Here is a 19840-nt window from a genome sequence, read left to right as displayed (position 1 = left end):
ATGTCTCTCTCTCTTTCTCTTTCTTCCTTCCTCTCTTCCTCCCTCCCTCCCTTTTCTTCTCTCTGAAAGCAATGGAAAGAATATCCTCTGGTGAAGTTTAGTAATAATACCAAAAATAAAAATCATTCTTCCATGTCACTACACACAGATCTACCTCATTTGTTGGAATGACTGCAATACTCCACACACTTGATATAGCAGAATGTATGTCTCTATAATAGGCTATTACAAATAATGGTTATCAAATACATTTTACAATTGGGGCAGCATTTCTATAAGCAGCTATCTAAAAATTTATTGGCAAATAGCCCTCCAGAAAGGTTCTACGAATTTCCATTTCTACCAAAATGCATGGAAGTATGCCATTTTCTGCTTTTCTTGCCGATCTACACTAATAAGAGACAAAGATGCCAACTGACTGTACCTTCACTACGCCCTAAGCCACGCCCACCAGCCAATCAGAACGACTATATGCAAATTAACCCAACCAAGATGGTGGCCGGCAGCCATGGAACTGGAGAAAGCAGGAGGCTTGGTTGCCCGGGCGATGGAGGAAGCCAAGCTTCACGCCAGCCCTGAGCCGGCTGAGGCTTCCACTCATGGCAACAAAGTTTCAATTATAGAAGAAAAATAAATCCCAGATACCTGCTTCCAGCCAGCTACAATTGAAAACCTGGGTGGCTGGGGGTTGTGGCCAGCCTGCAAACAGCCATCAGCCCCTCACCCAGGTCAGCCACACACTCATGGGGTGAGGGTTCCTGCTGGGGGGCTTGGCCAGCCGGCAAACAGCAATCAGCCCCTCACACAGACTGGCCAGGTACCCCAGGGGGGACCCCTACCCTGAAGGGGCTGTGGACAGCCTTCAAACAGCCATCAGCCACTCACCCAGGCTGGCCACACACTCATGGGATGAGGGTCCCTGCTGGGGGGCTTGGCCAGCCTTCAAACTGCCATCAGTCACTCACCCAGGCTGGCCAGGCACCCCAGCAGGATCCTCCCACCCTGAGTGGGTGTGGCCAGTCTGAAAACAGCCAACAGCCACTCACCCAGGCTGGCCAGGCACTCCTATATAATAAAAGGGTAATATGCAAATTGACCCTAATAGCAGAACGACTGGAAATGACTGGTCACTATGACACACACTGACCACCAAGGGGCAGACACTCAATGCAGGAGCTGCCCCCTGGTGGTCAGTGCACTCCCACAGGGGGAGCTCTGCTCAGCCACAAGCCAGGCTCATGGCTGCCAGTACAGCGGTGGTGGTGGGAGTCTCTCCTGCCTCCTCAGCAGCGCTAAGGATGTCCGATTGCAGCTTAGGCCTGCTCCCCACTGGCAAATGGACATCCCCCGAGGGCTGCCGGGCTGCCAGAGGGATGTCTGACTGCCAGCTGAGGCCCGATCCCCCAGGGAGCGGGCCTAAGCCAGCAGGTGATCATCTCCCAAGGGGTTCCAGACTGCGAGAGGGCACAGGCCGGGCTGAGGGACCCCCTGAGTGCACAAATTTTTGTGCACCAGGCCTCTAGTGTTAATCAACTTTAACATATTTTTGCCACTCTGATAGACATAAATAGTGAACCATTTTCATTTAATACTCATGGTCACTTGTAAGTCCACACAGAATATTTGTGGGGAGGAGAAGTAACTATGAGTATAGATAGAGGACTGCAGAGAAATGAGAAAGACAAATGATTTTAGTCGCAAAACACCAGGAATGTAAAGATTATTTGAATATGCTGATGAATTTATGAAAGGTGAATACCAACTTAATGTACAACTAGACTTTTTTTCCTTCAGGCTATGAGACTACCCTGAAGATTTCTTTTTTAGCACAGGAGTGAGATGATTAGAAACCACACTTCAAAAAATTAATCTAGAAATCTATATATATAAAAGGCTAAGCAACCGTCTGGTAGGTATGATGCGCACTGACCACCAGGGGTCAGACGCTCAACGCAGGAGCTGCAGTGACTTGGCAGCAGCAGTTCTTGGGTGATGCCACCTTCTAATTAATTTCCTTTCAACGTGCATGAATCCATGCACCAGGCCACTAATAGCATATAAATCTCAGAGGCGGGGGATCAGCAGGGAGGAGACTAATCATATGTCAGAATTCAGGACAGAGATAATGTTAACATAAACTAGAGCAGAACTAGAAAAGAAGAAGAGATGCATTAGAAATGTATTACTTACAGAGCCCAAATGAAAAATGCTGGCAAGTTATTAGATAAGAGAGAGTAATCATATGATGGTTGAAGAAAAAAGTGCTTCCCAACCAACTTGATGCTGACTACTTTTGGTGAATAAAACTATAAAGAAAACGTACACAAAAATAATACAGTGGAAAAAAATACAAATGCTGATGAATCATCTCAATAACTAAAATCAAAATAAGGAAACATATTTCTTGGGTACCTGAGAGATCACTGCTTTCAATTCGCCGGAGATCTGAATCAGCCCAAAAGAGCTTGCCCAATCTGCTATCAAGGGCTAAAGCAATTGGTTTACTTAAGCCACTAAAAAATAGAACCTCCCGTTCTGTTCCATCCAAAGCAGCTCTTTCAATTTTTGGAGACCTTTCCTGAAGATTGGTAAAATACATATACCTGAAGAAAAGGGAGGAAACAATGAGTTTATCAGAATAAGAAATCATACAAAATGAGAATATTCTTACTGATTACAACAAAAAGAGCTAGAATATTATAAAATCTTATTTTGAAATGTTTCAGAATATTTTTTAAAATGCCATGAGATATTTTTACTACTTTCAGTAATAGTAACAAAGGGTACACATAATAATTTCTGTGGGAGCTAACTTTTATGGATTAATAAAACAAGGTGTTAGGGCACAGGCACACCTACACTTTTGAAATACTACAATAAAATAAAACCAGAGACCTGGACACAAAATTTTAAAATCCTTCCCTAACTAGTCCATTTAATAACTAAAAAGAGGTCATAAGAATCATCTTTTTTTTTTAATATACTTTATTGATTTTTTTACAGAGAGCAAGGGAGAGGGATAGAAAGTTAGAAACATCGATGAGAGAGAAACATCGATCAGCTGCCTCCTGCACACCTCCTACAGGGGATGTGCTGCAACCAAGGTACATGCCCTTGACCGGAATCGAACCTGGGACCTTTCAGTCTGCAGGCCGACGCTCTATCCACTGAGCCAAACCGGTTAGGGCAAGAATCATTCCTTGTATTTATATTTTTTCCTATAACTCTTTTGAAGTCAGCTACTTTCCCTGCTGAATTCCTTATTATTTATTCAGATGCATAAACTTATTATTTACTAAATGCAAAGCTCTGTATTAAATGAAAGAAGATATTAGTGCTTGGCATAAAGAAACCTACATTCTAGTAGGAAATGTAAGACTGAAAACAAAAGTTGTAAGGTCAATCGGAAAGGACTAGGTAAGACTAGATAGGCATAGATATTTGGGAGAGAGGAAAAATCACATCTTGCTAGGGGTGGGGTAAATCAAGGAGAACTTCATGGATGATGTTGCAGTTCAAATGGTCGTGGAAATATAGGCATAAGTTAGAATTAAAGCAATAGTGACTAAGAAAGAAAATTATAGGCAGTAAAATCAGAGAAAGCAAGAAATGCAGGGGCCAACAGACAGAGAATGTCAAGTTTTTCACTGGAACACAGGACACTTGAAGATAAATAACTAAAGACTGAAAAGGAAGGCTGATGAGGGTCTCAGATGCCAAGACATCTTAATGGTATTTAGTAACATACCCTTTCTCTGGGTTTACCACAATGGCTCGAGGTCTGTCTTGCTCGCCTTTTAGCACCACTCCAATTGATCTCCCATCTAGTCTTGTTACAGTAATGACGTTGGTGGCCTCACAAGTCCAGTAGATGTACCGGCTATAAATATCAATGCTAAGGTCATAAGGTTGTATTTCTAGGTTCTGATTCGGAACTGAGCTCACAACCACAGTAAAGCCCTAGGGAAAGAAAAAAACACACACATAGAAAATTAAGCTCCAAACCAGAAGCCCTGAGGTGATCACTCAACAATGCTTACATTGATGTAGTCACTCATCTGAGAAGGAAGTCTCAAGGGACATTTCTTACTAATATTTTTTATGAGTAATGTGCTTCTTTGTTAACATGCATTTCATTTGGTTATTATGACATGGGGCAGAAGAGTGAGCTAAGGCCATATCAGTGGCTCTAAGAACCTGATATAGTGCACTGATTAGAGATGAGCGTGAGAAGGTGGCACTCTCTTTTACAGACAACCCTGCTACAATCACCGCTAGAAATATCTCAAAAGCAATAGTTCTCTACAAGGGGCAACTCTGCATTTGCAAATGCCTAAACCAGGGCACCTGGCAATGTTTGGAGACATTTTTTATTATTATGCCTATGGGAGGTACAGATAGCATCTAGTGGGTAGAGGCTGGTAAATAGCCTACAATGTACAGGTCAGTCCTCCATAACAGAGTTATCCAGCCAAAGCATCAACTGTGCCAAAGCTGACAAACTCTGCTCTAGAGACAACAGCAATTGGGGCCATAAACCACAGCTATCAATCATGTCTGTCTCTAATCCTTAAACCTAGCCCCCCCCCCACCAAAAGTATCTAATCTAATAGAAGAGAAACATGCAAACTGACCGTACCTCTGCTACCCCCAAGCCACACCCACCAGCCAATCAGAGCGACTATATGCAAATCAACCCAACCAAGATGGCAGTGGGCAGCCACGGAGCTGGAGCAAGCAGGAGGCTTGGTTGCCCCGGCGATGTAGGAAGCCAAGCTTCCCGCCTGCCCACTGCGGCCTCTGCTCAAGGCAACAGAATTTCAATTATAGAAGGTAAATAAATCCCAGATACCTGCTTCCAGCCAGCCTCCACTGGGAGCTTGGGTGGCTGGGGGCCCTAGCCAGCCTGCAAATAGCCATCAGTCCCTCACCCAGGCTGGCCAGGCACCCCAGCAGGACCCCCAACCCGGAAGGGGCTGTGGCCAGCCTACAAACAGCCCTCAGCCCCTCACCCAGGCTGGCTAAGCACCCCAATGGGGACCCTCACACTGAAGGGGCTGTAGCCAGCCTGCAAACAGCCATCAGCCCCTCACCCAGGATGGCCAGGCACTCCAGCGGGGACCCCCATCCTGAAGGGGGTGTGGCATGTCTGAAAACGGCCCTCAGCCCCTCACGAGACTGGCCAGGCACCCCAGCGGGACCCCCACCCTGATCCGGGACACCCTTCAGGGCAAACCAGCCAGCCCCATGCACCAGGCCTCGATCCTATATAATAAAAGGGTAATATGCAAATTGACCCTAACAGCAGAATGACTGGGAATGACTGATCACTATGACACACACTGACCACCAGGGGGCAGACGCTCAATGCAGGAGCTGCCCCCTGATGGTCAGTGCGCTCCCACAGGGGGAGCTCTGCTCAGCCACAAGCGAGGCTGACGGCTGCCAGTACAGCGGTGGTGGTGGGAGTCTCTCCTGCCTCCTCAGCAGCGCTAAGGATGTCCAATTGCAGCTTAGGCCTGCTCCCCACTGGCAAGAGGACATCCCGGGCTGCCAGAGGGATGTCTGCCAGCTTAGGCCCAATCCCCTGGGGAGTGTGCCTAAGCCAGCAGGTGGTCATCCCCCGAGGGGTCCCAGACTGCGAGAGGGCACAGGCCAGGCTGAGGGACCCCACTGAGTGCACAAATTTTTGTGTACTGTGCCTGCAGTTTCTTTTATACAAAGCCAAGCAAAATGAGAGCCTTTTTCACCTGTTTTATCTGAATAAATTTTATTTTATTTACTTGGCATCTCTGAGGTAACATTCTGTAATGAGGCTCTCTCATTTATTTACCATGTCCTTGGCTATATATAATAACACCTATAATTTCTCTCTACTAGTTATCAGCCTGTTAGAACTGGCCTACATAGACTAAAGTACATATGCCATAAACCACTATAACTATACCTCTAAATGATCCCTCAGCCGCCATCGTTACGTTATCACTTGCTCTTTTGTGTGAGATAAGCCACGTAAAAATCTCCCTAAATTTTAACACGTTCAAAATCAAAATTAACTTCACTTCTATGAGGAAGATGACTATAATTATTTATAGTAATCCTAGTCTAATATTGCTTGGTCATAAAAAGAAAGCAAAAAAGTATGGGCAGTGGTATGTAAACCATGACTTGTATCTAAATATAGGTAAGATTTATTGATAATGTTTTCATTCCCATTCCACAGTCACCAAATATTTACCAAAACAAAATTGGATAACATATCCTAGCTATTTTAACTGTTATGAGGTTGTACTATGTGTTTTCTCTTTGAACCTTTTAAGTAAGAATAAACTAGTAACAGAACCATTATTTATTAAGTCCCTATCATGTAATAGCTAATGGGCTATGTGCTTTACATTCCATTCATCTAAAAACTTCATAGTAATCCTAGCGAGTAACAGACCTGCGATCAGAACCAAAGTCTTTATGATTTTGAAGCTTCCAAGACTCCATGTAGATGGAACCATAATGAACGAAAAAACTACATAAATGAATATGGGTGGCAGTGACTAAGTCATTACCAATATATGAGGGTAAGTTATCCAAATATAATTTTCATTCCAATAGCATTATCAAAAATTGTATACTCAAAGATCATTAGAAGTGGGAAAAGCTGCTCAGTCCAGAATTTGTTTCATGCGTGCGCACGCACACACACACACACAAACACGCACGCACGTGCAGAGTCAATACAAATAAAATAAGATGATTGGCTAGTCCAATTACTAGATGGGGAAAAAAAAATGGTTTTTGTACTGAGCCTTGAATTACCTGGCTTCCATCTTCTTGTGCTTTTCGGATCATGTTTTGTCGTGAATCAATCCAATACAGTTGTTTGTCCAGTGGGTCATAGTCAATGGCCCGGACGTTCCGAAGGCTGTGGATAGGAAGGATGATGTCGGGACTCTGCTGTTCATCAATTACCATGCGGTTGATGGCGCTCTTCTGACTGAAGAGCAGGAAAGTAGTTGGAGCTTCAAGAAAGAAAAGAGCAAATCTGAAACACAGACTAAGTCCTGTATCACTTAAAGATTTGATCAGCCTGTAGCTATATCTCAAACAAAACACACATAAATGTTGAAGAGGTAAAAATGAGGACAAAACCCTTTGGTATGTCCCCAGAAACCCTCTTCAGAGTGACACTAATCAGCATTCTTATTCCCAAACCAGTTATAATTTACTCAATGACATAGCCACCTAGCCAATTTTTTCCTATTTTGTCCACAGTGGTATCATAAGAGACTTGAGTTCAGTGAAGCATTTGACAAAGATATAAAAGTCCACACTTGGCTTAGAAGATTTAGAACATATTCCAATGATCCCAGTGGCACTCTCCATTATCTGGAGTCCATCACATATTGATTTAACAACTTTTAGCAATTTTAGTAGAACCTGTGTCTTAAGTAGTAAGAACACAAGCTTCAACAGAGTAGCTCACAAGTCTCGCATCCTTTTTAATTTAAAGAATTGTGTTTTGGCAGTACTACTTTCTTGTAAAGCAAGGAAAAAAAAGTTCTAAATTGTAAGTTTCCAACACAGTAAGCATCACCTATACTAAGACATACATTGAGACTTAGAAGAAAGACCCCATAATTTTAGTTGCCAACTTTTCCTGACTGGGAAACAGTATCAAATATATACTTGGCTCCTAGTATATTTTACTGAGTACTATTTCTTTTGAATCAAGTTTTAGCCTTCAATAAGATTCTACAATTAGGTGTTCTAGAAATGTGAATTAAGACAAAGCCAAACATGGCTCCAAATAAATGCTTGTTTCAAAAAGTCTAAAGTTAACATTAGCAATTATAATTAACTGGCTTAATATTTCTAAGAGAAAGCTGATGTTTTCACTTACAAGTCTTTCAGTGCTTAAAGTAACAAAGAATATGCAATTTTGTAAACCTAAATCCATACTAATTTATGCAACCTCTAACCACCTCATCTCCTGGAGAATAGTGCTTTAAAAATTATCCTCTCAGGCTGTCTGAGTTTTACACTCCCACAATGAAAAGAGCCAACATGCAGAAGTTGAAGGATGAGGTGTAAGCAGAAGGGAGCTTTTTAGTTCTCTGTTGAAGGCACAAGTGTTCACCTGTAGTTTAAAGGGAGGCATTGCACATGTTTGAAGACAGCGTAATCTACAAGGCCCAGCTCACCACGTCTGACTGTGTCATTTGTGCACTGTGCTCAAGGCATGGAGTTGGGACTGAAGTCCAATCCATACTTCATCATCCAAGCCATGCAGTGGCACAGCTCCATCTGCCCAGAGAAAACACCTTTCCCCAATTTGCACAAAGTTGTCATAAAAGCCAGCCACTTCAGTACTGAACAAGGGATTACACAATTTGGTTTCCTGTTTCCTCTGACCTAATCTACTTATTCATTCATTCTAGGAGGCCAACAACACTGGCCTCCTAGGTGTTCCTCTAACATGTCAAACATGTTCTCCCCTTGGTCCTTTGCATTTGCTGTCCCTTTTTTGCTTGATAGGTTTTACCCCAGATATCCACATAGCTCATTTCCTCACCTCCTTCAGGTCATGACATAATGTCACTTCTTCAGTAGTGACTTCTCTAATCACCCTATTTAACTTTGCAATCCTCCTCTCCATCCTTTCTCCATATTTTTCCAAAACATGTATCTCCATCTAACCCATGATAAAGATTACTTAATTGGTTCATTATCTGTCCAACCTCATCTCTCTTCTCTGAGCTCTGGGATCTTCTCCTAACTTATTTCGTTTTTCTACTGCAATACCCCATAGAAATATCAATATTAACCTGCCTAAAATTAATTTTATTTCTTCCTGAAAACTAACTTTCCTCTTCATACTTCCTCATCTACTATCTACTTAACTGATCAAACCATGAATCAAATAATCACTGTTACTTCCTCCCTTTACTTCTCCCCCACATACAACCCATTAACAAGGTCTGTTCATTCTAGCTTCAAAATACACCTTAATTCCATCAGCTTCTCTCCATCTCCACTGCCACCACTCCAGTCCGTCTTCCAGCATTACCAAACACTGTGTTTTATTGTTGTTTGCAGTGTGTGTGTTTATTTAATATCCTATGCAGTTTGTACCGTCCTATGCAGTGTGTGTGTATTTAATATGCACTACCTTATTTCATTTACAATCAGGAGATGATATAGCCAAAAATAAAAATAAAAGTTAGAGTTAAGTAGCAACCACCCACTATGTTCAGAGCATGTGCTCTAGTCTCCCAGCTATGTTCTGCTGTTTCATACTGACTAAATTTACTCGTATGCATTTTCTACCTGACCTTTTATACTCTTAAATTTTTTTATCTTTAGCCTATTCTATGAACTTCAAAGGACAAAGTGATTGTATTTTAGAGATCCTCTAATAGTACAACATTTGTACTGCTCTTCTCTTTCTTTGTAATGAATAAATATGAATTAATTATGTATAGCAAATATGTATGATTGTCTCTCTCAATGAAGCTATGCAAATTCTACACTAAATATTGAATGCTCAAGGGTAAAAGATTTAATTTTTCTACAACATCTATTATCCCATAATATCAACTAGCTATCATCAAATAAGTAGTAACAAAAACATGCATTATTTCCATCTCTAGTCCTTCCCTTTTATTAAACAAATCACTAGCTCTGGACTTCTGCAAGTTTTTACTCTAGAAAGAACATGAACCGCAATGTTTTCAAAGTCCTTCTTTTTCCTCTATTTCTAGTTTGCTTTGGAGAAATGCAGCTTACCACTACAAGTCCTGTTGTCGGCATTAAGAGAGTAGTGGGCAGGACATCCACAAACAAAACCTCCAACTGGCACAGCCAAGCAGAGGTGGGAGCAGTGCCCATTGCTGGAAGCACACTCATTCCAGCCTGCCTGCCGAGAGGAGTGAAAGACGAGGATGTCCATCACATAATCCAAATGGCCCTGAATGATGGTGCGGTTTTGGCCACTAGTTTTGTTGGCACGCTCAATGCTGCGTCGGCTCCAATCCGTCCAGTAGATGTAATCTTGGTACTGAGTTAAGCCAAAAGGATGAGGCAAGTCATCTGCTATAACTTCACGGTTGAGTCCTATTTTCAGAAAGGAAGTAGAAAAGGGAAAAGCAGAGGGATGAATTTTCTAAGAATATGAGTCTCATTGCCCCATCCTCCAAATTTCAACATTAAAACAAACATTTGTTAGCAATTTAAAATAGAACAATTCATTTAAAAGCAATTCTAAAACCAGACCAGTTCTCTGAAATCAATCCATCAGCAGCCTGACCCCATGCCTCAAACTTATATTCTTGCTATAAATCACTGAGTTTGTTTAAACTCTTGTAAATGGTCTATTTTGACTGTGGTCTTATTTTCTCTCCAAAAGGGCCCATAGTTCAATTTTTCTTCTTCATTCCATAATAAGATGGAAATGCATATACTGTATTTTACTGGTACAAAAAGTCACTTCAGGAATATCTAGGGGGTTATAAATTCCATTATAAGTACAACAATAATTAAATTTCCACAAAATAAAGAGATGTGAATCCAGGTATCTAGCCCACTGTTATAATAATAAATGGAATACAATGCCAGCCAGAGGAAGAATCTAGACATTCATGTGAAATTTTATTAACAGAACATAACCAATGGTAATAGCAACCTTTCTGATTTTTGCATAGAAAGAACAATCTACTATTATCTGTTTGAATAAAAAGAAGCAGAACTTACCCAGCATATTTGAAGATTCTATTAAGTTGGTGTCCAGGTCTGTCCAGTAGAGCCTCCTTTTAGCATAATCGATAGTTAGGCCATTTGCACGCCCCACGTTTGGAACTAATGTAGTACGTTCACTTCCATCCATGGCAGCTCTGTCTATCTTAGGTTTTCCACCCCATTCAGTCCAATACATAAACCTAAATTCAAAATAATGGATATTTATAATTTCACTTTTGATTACTTGGGAGAAAGAGCTACATTCATGCACAGTTAACTAAATAATTTTTTTAAAAAAATATACATTAAATCAAGGAAATTGGCAAAACAAAATCATTGCTATAATTTTTCAATTATTTTGGCACCCTCAGCTAAGTATTTTTTTCTTATATCCTAAAAAGGAAATGAGTCAGCTTTCCTTAGTTTTTCCAATGAATCTTTTCCATCCAAAACCTAGGGATTGGAAACAAACCAGTGATTTCCTTATTGCAACACTTGTATTTATAAAACTAATATTCAAGAAGATAAGAAGAATTAAAGCTCTGGTCTCCAAATCTGGTTCAGTTCTAAACAATATATCTTTACGTATTTCTGAATACAACTAATTTGAGTTTTTAAATTTTTAAACTTACTTTTTGACTTCTATAATCTCTCCCCGAAAACAAGATGCAGAAGTATATAAAAAATACAAATTAATAGCTTTAAACTGAAGTTAAAAAAGAATGGAACATACTATATGTATAAGAGCAATGAATCACTCCTTAATATGTCATCTGGCATTGAACACTGGAACTATAATCCTTGTGAAATTTTAGAATATGCTTTTGCTTTTATTTCACTTTTTCAAGTTTTTCATATTAACCTTACAGCAGCTCCACAGTACTATATGGGCTTTTTCTTATGAGGAGGCCAAAGCACTGAAAGAAATGTGAACAATTTGTCCAATGTCTTCAAGCCAGTCACATGATAGAGCTAGAACTATACCCAGTTCTTTAGCCAAATGCCCTTTCAACTAAAACTAGTAAGGTGTTAGTTGCAAAACATTCTGAATACTGGGACTAGAAAAGCACTCCACATGCCAACTCTCATCACATACCTGAGCATACCTGAGGACAGACATGTACTCAGGAGCCTGTCAGCTGATGGCTGACTTGGTAGCAATGCTTTTCTGAAAAGTAAAGTTGGTCTTGGGCTTTGTTTGCATCTGTACTTGTCTACTGACAGGCACGTGCACACCACAAGAGCCAGAGAGAAACAACTGTGAGAGAAATTTCACAGTTGCCAACAGCCACATAAAGTAGAGTTCTTAGTCCCAACTACTAAATTTATCTGTCTGGTAACTGAAGCTATTAAAGTAAAAGATCACCATAATCCAACCATAACATGTCAGCACAGAGAAACTGTCTTTGGTATGGCTAACAAGCTCATCATGGAATTAATGTGATTCAGGGAAACTATTTTTAATTGTAGATATGGTAAAATATTCTTGTATGTTCACATTAACTTCTGCTTTTAAAAGTAAAATTACTCTTCAACTTTTATATCTCTTAGCTGCTGGCTTTTTAAATTTTTCTAAATCATGCAGGATCCTCTACTCTTGGAAAGCATCACTTTATAAATAAATAGAGGCTCAACAATTCACAAAACCAGTTAACTGTTTAATAACAAAGTTTCTTCAAGCTTATAAATAATGATCAAAATAGTTGTCCTCTTGAATGAATATTCTAAAATGGAGCTTTTTTAAATGCAGTCATTTCTTTGCACGTAACATTTATTTCAGAGAATTTACTTTAATAGGTTTGGAATCTGGTATAATTTGGAGGGGATGCAAGAAAATACAGACTTGCTGTCTTTATGAAGGCTGTTTATTTAGTATATAAATACAAGCAGTAATATTTAATTAATAATCCATTTCACTATTCATTCTTCATCAAATGTTCATAATGACAAAAGTAAAATTTAGCTCATAATTATTAATTCTAAATCAGTGAAATGTCAGCTAACGGTTTTAAAATAAAGCCTATCTATATAGTTTAGTCGTCAGATTCCTAATAAGAATTAAAACATCAAGAACATAACCCATGCCCTGGCCAGATGGCTCAGTTGGTTGGACATCATCCTATGCACCAAAAAGGTTGTAGGTTCAACCCCAAGGTCACATCATTACCTCTCTCTGTCTCTATCTGTCTCTTCCTCTCTCACACTCCTTACCTCCCTCTCTCTCTAAAGTCAATGGAAACATATTCTTGGGTGAGGATTAACAAAGAAGAACATAACTCATGTAGTAGGCCATGTACAATGTAGCTGCAAAGAATGCATACATAAAGCTGTTTACCCTTCAGCAGGGTCCAACGCTAGAGCTCTGGGACTGTCCAGGTCTTTCCACACCAAAACTTGTCGGTGCTGCCCATCCAACTTCGATGCTTCAATTCGATTTGTTCCTGTGTCTGCCCAGTACAAGTTCTTCCCAAGCCAGTCTACTGCCATGCCTTCCGGATAATCTAAGCCAAATTCCACCACATGTTCCAATGCACTGCCATTCATAAAGGCTCTGCTGATGGTCTGCAAAAATAAGATTAACAACAAAGTCAAATGGCTTAAGTACAAAACACTTGGAAAAAGAATGTTTGATTTGGGTTTTGTTGGGTGGGAGGATCCAGAAGAGCCAGAGATACAGTTTCTTAATATAATTTCTTAATACAGTTTCTTAATACAGGAAAGAAATTATATCAAGTTCTAATAAATGCAAATGTGAACTCAAGTTTTATTGCCAATTCAGGGAGAAATTTTTGAGGTTCTTAAGGACCAAAAAGTTATTCTAGTAAGACAGTGGAATGACTTTTCTTTTAAAATTTATTAATCAAGTGAAAAAAATGTGAACAGAATGTTGTAAACTCTTCACTGGTAATCAACTTTTTAAAGGTGCTTGAAAGTATGCCATGTCACTGTGTCAATCTGATAAGATTTCAATAAACTTATACCTTATAAAACACATAATACTGCCCTGGCTGGGTAGTGCAGTTGGTTGGTTGGAATACTGTCCCGTACACCAGAAGGACTTGGGTTTGATTCCTGGTAAGGGCACATACCTAGGTTGTGGGTTCGATCCCCGATCAGAGTGCATACGGGAGGCAACCAATTGATGTTTCTCTCTCAGATCAATGTTTCTTTTTTTCTCTTATTCTCCCTTCCCCTCTAAAAATCAATAAAAACCTATCCTCAGGTGAGGATTAAAATAATAATAATAATGATAATAATAATAATAAATAAAATGCAGCTTTGAATTCCCTAAAATTTAAAACAATCTAAGTCAAACTATTAATAACAGCTGCTAGGCACTATCCTAAGTACTTTATGTACATAAATTTTCTCAGTTAATCCTCACAACAGCCCTGCAAGATAGGGCTCATCTCTATTTACAAGATGAGGAAACAGAAAATCACAGTAAAAGCCAAGATTTATTTATTTATTTCACTTATTCACTCATTTAATAGACTTTAAAGAATATCATCAGAATCCTACTCTGTGGGGGAGGGGGGGAGGCGGGAGCGGGTGGAGAGAGGTCAATGTGGGGAAAAGGAGACAAGAAATACTTTCAATAATAAAATTTTCTTTTTAAAAAAAGAATCTTACTCTTGCTCCAAAATGCCATGATTTTGCATGTTAGACAAAATTTTACTCAAATTATGTGAAACAAGCCCAAAACAATCTGGAAGAAAACATTATTCTCCAGATTTTCTGAGAACTCCTTTTTGACTCAGTATGCTTTTCAATGTTTATTCCAGGAAAAAGAAACTAAAGTTGTGCTATAACTCATAACTGGCATTTTCTACCTCAGTCAGGTTCCAAAATTTTGTTGAAAATAAATTAAGTCTCTATATGCCATTTATGTGAAACATGCAATTGCTTACTCTCTAAAAGTCACTCATTATCTTCAAAGGGAACATAGTAGAACAATTATGTCTGTAGATTATGTCTTACAGATTTAGATGCTTAAGCAACATATCTTCTATTGAAAGGCAGTAAATTAAATACTCAATGGGCCTTTCCCTTGGCTTCCTTTAAAAGTTTAAGGTTTTACTGAACTTTGCCTGCCTATTAAGCAATGAGGGAGATTGATCGATCACAGAATGAAGACTCAGAAATTCTATCAGCTCTCCTTTTTAGTCCCGTTTTAACATTCCACTTCTTTTGCTAACCTTGAGTGATATATCAGTCCAGTAAATTCGGTTGTCTGTCACATCAAAATCCAAAGCAGAAGCTTCTTTGACACCAGTGAGTGGAATGGCCACATTATTATTGTTAGTTTCCAAAGAAATTCGCCTGATATCTGCTCTCCGAGAAAACAAAAGGAAAGCCTCTGGGACAATGCAGGTCTTCATGTCACTGATGAGTTCAAAGCCAATGGGACAGGCACAGCGAAGGCCCTGAGGTCTATAGAGGCAAAGATGGCTACATCCCCCATTTTCATCAGCACAGGGATTGGAACCTAAAAGATAAATTAATTATAAAAGGGCACAGAAGGACACACACATTGACACCATCAACACATTGTTACTTTAAAATGACTGAGCTTTTGGTTTGCAGAGACTTATGATTATATCTGCTCCCAAATCTACAGTTTCAATTCTAATCTCACCAACAAGCACTATGAGCACAGACAGTGAATAAAAGGCCTAATGCAGTGTTGCAAACTGTGGCCCCAGTTACTCGGTAGGCCAAGCCAGGAGAATCACTAGAGACCAGGAGTTCTTAGCTGTAGCATATTGAAGTACAGTATATGCTATGCCATTCAAGTGTCTGCACAAAGTTGGCATCAATGTGGTGACCTTCCAGGAGTGAGGGCCTGAGGAGGGGTGAACTGGCCAAGGTCGGAAATGGAGCAGTTCAAACAAAACTCACTTGCTAATCAATTGGGAATTAAAGTATTGCAAAATGCTTTCCTCTGTACCCACAGTAAGATTACAATAATAAGCTACATTATTCATACAATAGGATTGAATTCTTTTGATGGGGTGTGTGTGTGTGTGTGTGTGTGTATTTGTGTGTGTACGAGCACCCTTCAATTCAAACTATATGACCAGAGTAGTAAGCCAACATTTAAAAAAACCTTTCCTGGTAAAAAAAAAAAAAAAAAAGGGAGGGGCGGTTTAAAGTTTTACTGATTTCTATATTTCCTCAAAACATCAACAATTCACAATGCTGCTTTATAAACTGCTCCCTATCTCCATCTTTATTCATTTCTGGCATCCACCTCTAAGAGATCTTGGGAAGAACTTACCAATGATTCGATGAACATTTGTGGCCTTTAGGCCCATGAGGTCAGGGAGCTGATCTATGATGATTTCCCTCTCTGCACTTCGTTTGTGTACTCTTTCGATGCTCCGCCTCTGCCAGTCAGTCCAGTAAACATAGTCACCCAACAAAGTAAACCCAAAAATGTGAGGAATTTTGTCTTCCACTAGTACTCGTCTCCCAGTGCCATCAGTATTCATAACCTTCAAGTGAAGGGAAAAAGATGTATACTTATTCTTCAAATGTATGTAAAAATGACCAATATAACTTTCTGTTACATCAAAATCCAAAAGTGTCATCTTATTTATCCTTATTACAATGCTTTCACAAAATGACAAAATGCTGTTTAATGAGGGTGGTTTCAAATATTCAATATAAGCTCATATTTTATCTCTATTTCTCCAATCTCTTATTACCCTTCCTTCTAAAAAATTTGGCAATATTAGCTCTTCTATTAAATGATTATGTAAAAATTAAAAATACTATATCATCACTTTAAGTTTGCTTGTACCTTGTTTTCAAATTATAATGTACCTTCCCATACATTATCTTATTGCATACTAGAGGCCCAATGCATGAAATTTGTGCAAAAGTAGGCCTTCGCAGCCCCAGCTGCCCCACATGCCCCCCCCCCCGCCCCACCCACTGGTTGTTCTGGAAGGTCGTTCCGGATAGTCGTTCTGCAGTCCAGTTTAATTAGCATATTAGCTCTTTATTATATAGGATCTGTTTTAGAACATTTTATCCTGAGAATTTTGCTTTTTTTACATCTAAGGAAACATTCATATCAGTTCACACAACTTGAAAACACAGCTGGAGCTGAAGTATTTTTTAGTACTCCACTTAGTATATATTTTATTTCATTGTTTTTACTTAAAATTAACATTATTAATACACTCTGATACTCTCATAAATATCAGCAATTTCCCTAGAAGTAATCAAGGTGTTCTGTCTCTGATATTGCAGCAGCAGCTTCTTTCTACAAGATGGAATAAGTCTTCTAAAGCACCAACTTGCAAGTCCCTGAGATCATTTCTATTTAAAGTGATCTTATGCAAATTAGTCTTCAGAAATGTTATAATGGTACTAAAAACATGTATATGTAATCAATATCTGCCCCCCAACCTGTCTACAAAAAATATCAGATACAATCTTAAAAACAACATATTAATTTTTTATATATAAAATTAGTAAGAAATATTCCATGTAAGCCAATAATGTGATTTGCCTAGATGGAATGACAACTAGATGTTCTTTATCTCTCCTCTCTAAAAATTTTAAAGCACCTGCTAACGTTCTAAGAACAGCCAAACCTTAGAAACAGATGAAGTACTTAAAAATTGAACAAGTAAAACTGTGCTGTATTTTCACTTGCAATTATCAATAAATATCTGATTTAGATATAGAGAACCAAGATGGCGGCGTAGGTTAAGGCCGGAGTTTGCTGCTTTGAACAACTACTTCAAAAGTGAAACTAAAAGACGGAAAGGACATCACCCAGAACCACTGGAACGCTGGCTGAGTGGAAGTCCTACAACTAGGAGGAAAGAGAAACGCATACGGACACGCAGAGGAGGCGCAGTGCTGAAGTCAAATTCTGAGGTGCGGAGTGCGCGGAGCGGGCTGGCGGCGGAGGGCGCGGTTGGCGTTTTCAATCGGGAGGGAGTCGCAGACTCTGAGCTCCAGATCCAGGCGAGTCTTTAGGGACCCAGACTCAAACGGGAGCAGCGGGACTGCCTGGCTTCGGTCAGAGCGAGTGCAGCTTTCTCTCCGAGCTTTGCAGCCATTGCTGGGACTCAGAGAGGCAGAGCCCCTGGGGACAGGACTGAGAGCCGCCATCACTGCTCTCTCCGGCCCACCATGTTGATCCTGTGCGACCCGCCCCGCCCAAGCCCTGCACAGAGGCATTTGCCAGATAGCCTCAGGCAAAGGCTAGATTAGCACCTCCCTAGAGGACAGAAGTTCTCTCACTGCTGACACAGCTGATTCTCATAGCCACTTGGCCTGGAGGTCAAACCCTCCCTGGAATTAGCTACAACAATCAAGATTTAACTATAAGACCACGAACAAAGACCACTAGGGGGTGCACCAAGGAAGCATAACAAAATGCGGAGACAAAGAAACAGGACAAAATTGTCAATGGAAGATCTAGAGTTCAGAACCACACTTTTAAGGTCTCTCAAGAACTGTTTAGAAGCCGCCGATAAACTTAATGAGATCTACAAGAAAACTAATGAAGACCCTCGATGTTATATTGGGGAACCAACTAGAAATTAAGCATACACTGACTGAAATAAAGAATATTATACAGACTCCTGACAGCAGAACAGAGGAGCACAAGAATCAAGTCAATGATTTGAAATGCGAGGAAGCAAAAAACACCCAACCGGAAAAGCAAAATGAAAAAAGAATCCAAAAATGCGAAGATAGTGTAAGGAGCCTCTGGGACAGCTTCAGGCGTACCAACATCAGAATTATAGGGGTGCCAGAAGATGAGAGAGAGCAAGATATTGAAAACCTATTTGAAGAAATAATGACAGAAAACTTCCCTCACCTGGTGAAAGAAATGGACTTACAGGTCCAAGAAGCGCAGAGAACCCCAAACAAAAGGAATCCAAAAAGGACCACACCAAGACACATCATAATTAAAATGCCAAGAGCAAAAGATAAAGAGAGAATCTTAAAAACAGCAAGAGAAAGAAACTCAGTTACCTACAAGGGAATACCCATACGACTGTCAGCTGATTTCTCAACAGAAACCTTGCAGGCCAGAAGGGAGTGGCAAGAAATATTCAAAGTGATGAATACCAAGAACCTACAACCAAGATTACTTTATCCAGCAAAGCTATCATTCAGAATTGAAGGTCAGATAAAGAGCTTCACAGATAAGGAAAAGCTAAAGGAGTTCATCACCACCAAACCAGGATTATATGAAATGCTGAAAGGTATCCTTTAAGAAGAGGAAGAGGAAGAAAAAGGTAAAGATACAAATTATGAACAACAAATATGCATCTATCAACAAGTGAATCTAAGAATCAAGTGAATAAATAATCCGATGAACAGAATGAACTGGTGGTTATAATAGAATCAGGGACATAGAAAGGGAATGGACTGACTATTCTTGGGGGGGAAAGGGGTGTGGGAGATGCGGGAAGAGACTGGACAAAAATCGTGCACCTATGGATGAGGACAGTGGGTGGGGAGTGAGGGCGGAGGGTGGGGCAGGAACTGGGAGGAGGGGAGTTATGGGGGGAAAAAAGAGGAACAAATGTAATAATCTGAACAATAAAGATTTAATTAAAATAAATAAATAAATAAATATCTGATTTATATCTGATGAATGAGAAATTATATTAGTTGAATATTTATCTGTTCATATCAGATACAACAGAACTTATATTAAGCCAACTGTATAAATCTGTATTCATATAAGTGTTTTTTTAAAGTTATTAAGCATAGCCCTGGCTGGGTGGCTCAGCTGGTTGGAGCATTGTTCCATACACTCTGGTGAGGGTACATGCCTGGGTTTCCGGTTTGATCTCTGTGCTGGGGTGCATATGAGAGGCAACCAATTGATCTCTCTTTCTCTCTCCCTCTTTCTTCCCCTCCCTCCCTCCTTCTCTCTCCCTCCCTTCTTCCCCTCCCTCCCTAAAATTAGTAAAAGCACAATTTCTGGTGAGGATTAAAAAGAAAAGTCATAAATATAGTTAAAAAGAATTAAGTACTACTCTAACTCCTACATTAAATACTGTTTAAAGTTAATAATTTCTCTTTAATTTGAGACAAGAGCTTAAACTTTTCACATATATTTTCTTGC

The 19840-nt window shown here is 39.9% G+C and overlaps 1 protein-coding gene across 2 annotated transcripts in view; it reads right to left on the bottom strand.

The window, feature by feature from the left end:
• Positions 1-19840, bottom strand: part of LRP6 (LDL receptor related protein 6) — a 136232-nt gene that overhangs the window by 29546 nt on the left and 86846 nt on the right. For both annotated transcript variants that reach the window (XM_081083446.1, XM_081083447.1), the window contains exons 8-15: positions 16010-16226; positions 14928-15217; positions 13064-13290; positions 10744-10928; positions 9781-10107; positions 6811-7013; positions 3749-3960; positions 2413-2603 (exon numbers count right to left, since the gene is read on the bottom strand). In XM_081083446.1, the coding sequence (XP_080939572.1) occupies positions 2413-2603; positions 3749-3960; positions 6811-7013; positions 9781-10107; positions 10744-10928; positions 13064-13290; positions 14928-15217; positions 16010-16226 (1852 nt within the window). The remainder of the gene's footprint in view (positions 1-2412; positions 2604-3748; positions 3961-6810; positions 7014-9780; positions 10108-10743; positions 10929-13063; positions 13291-14927; positions 15218-16009; positions 16227-19840) is intronic.

This window comes from Myotis nattereri, assembly GCF_964212035.1.
Source record: "Myotis nattereri genome assembly, chromosome: 2".
Lineage (NCBI taxonomy): Eukaryota > Metazoa > Chordata > Mammalia > Chiroptera > Vespertilionidae > Myotis > Myotis nattereri.
Note: the sequence above shows the minus strand (reverse complement) of the source record. Positions and strands in the feature narration are given on the sequence as shown.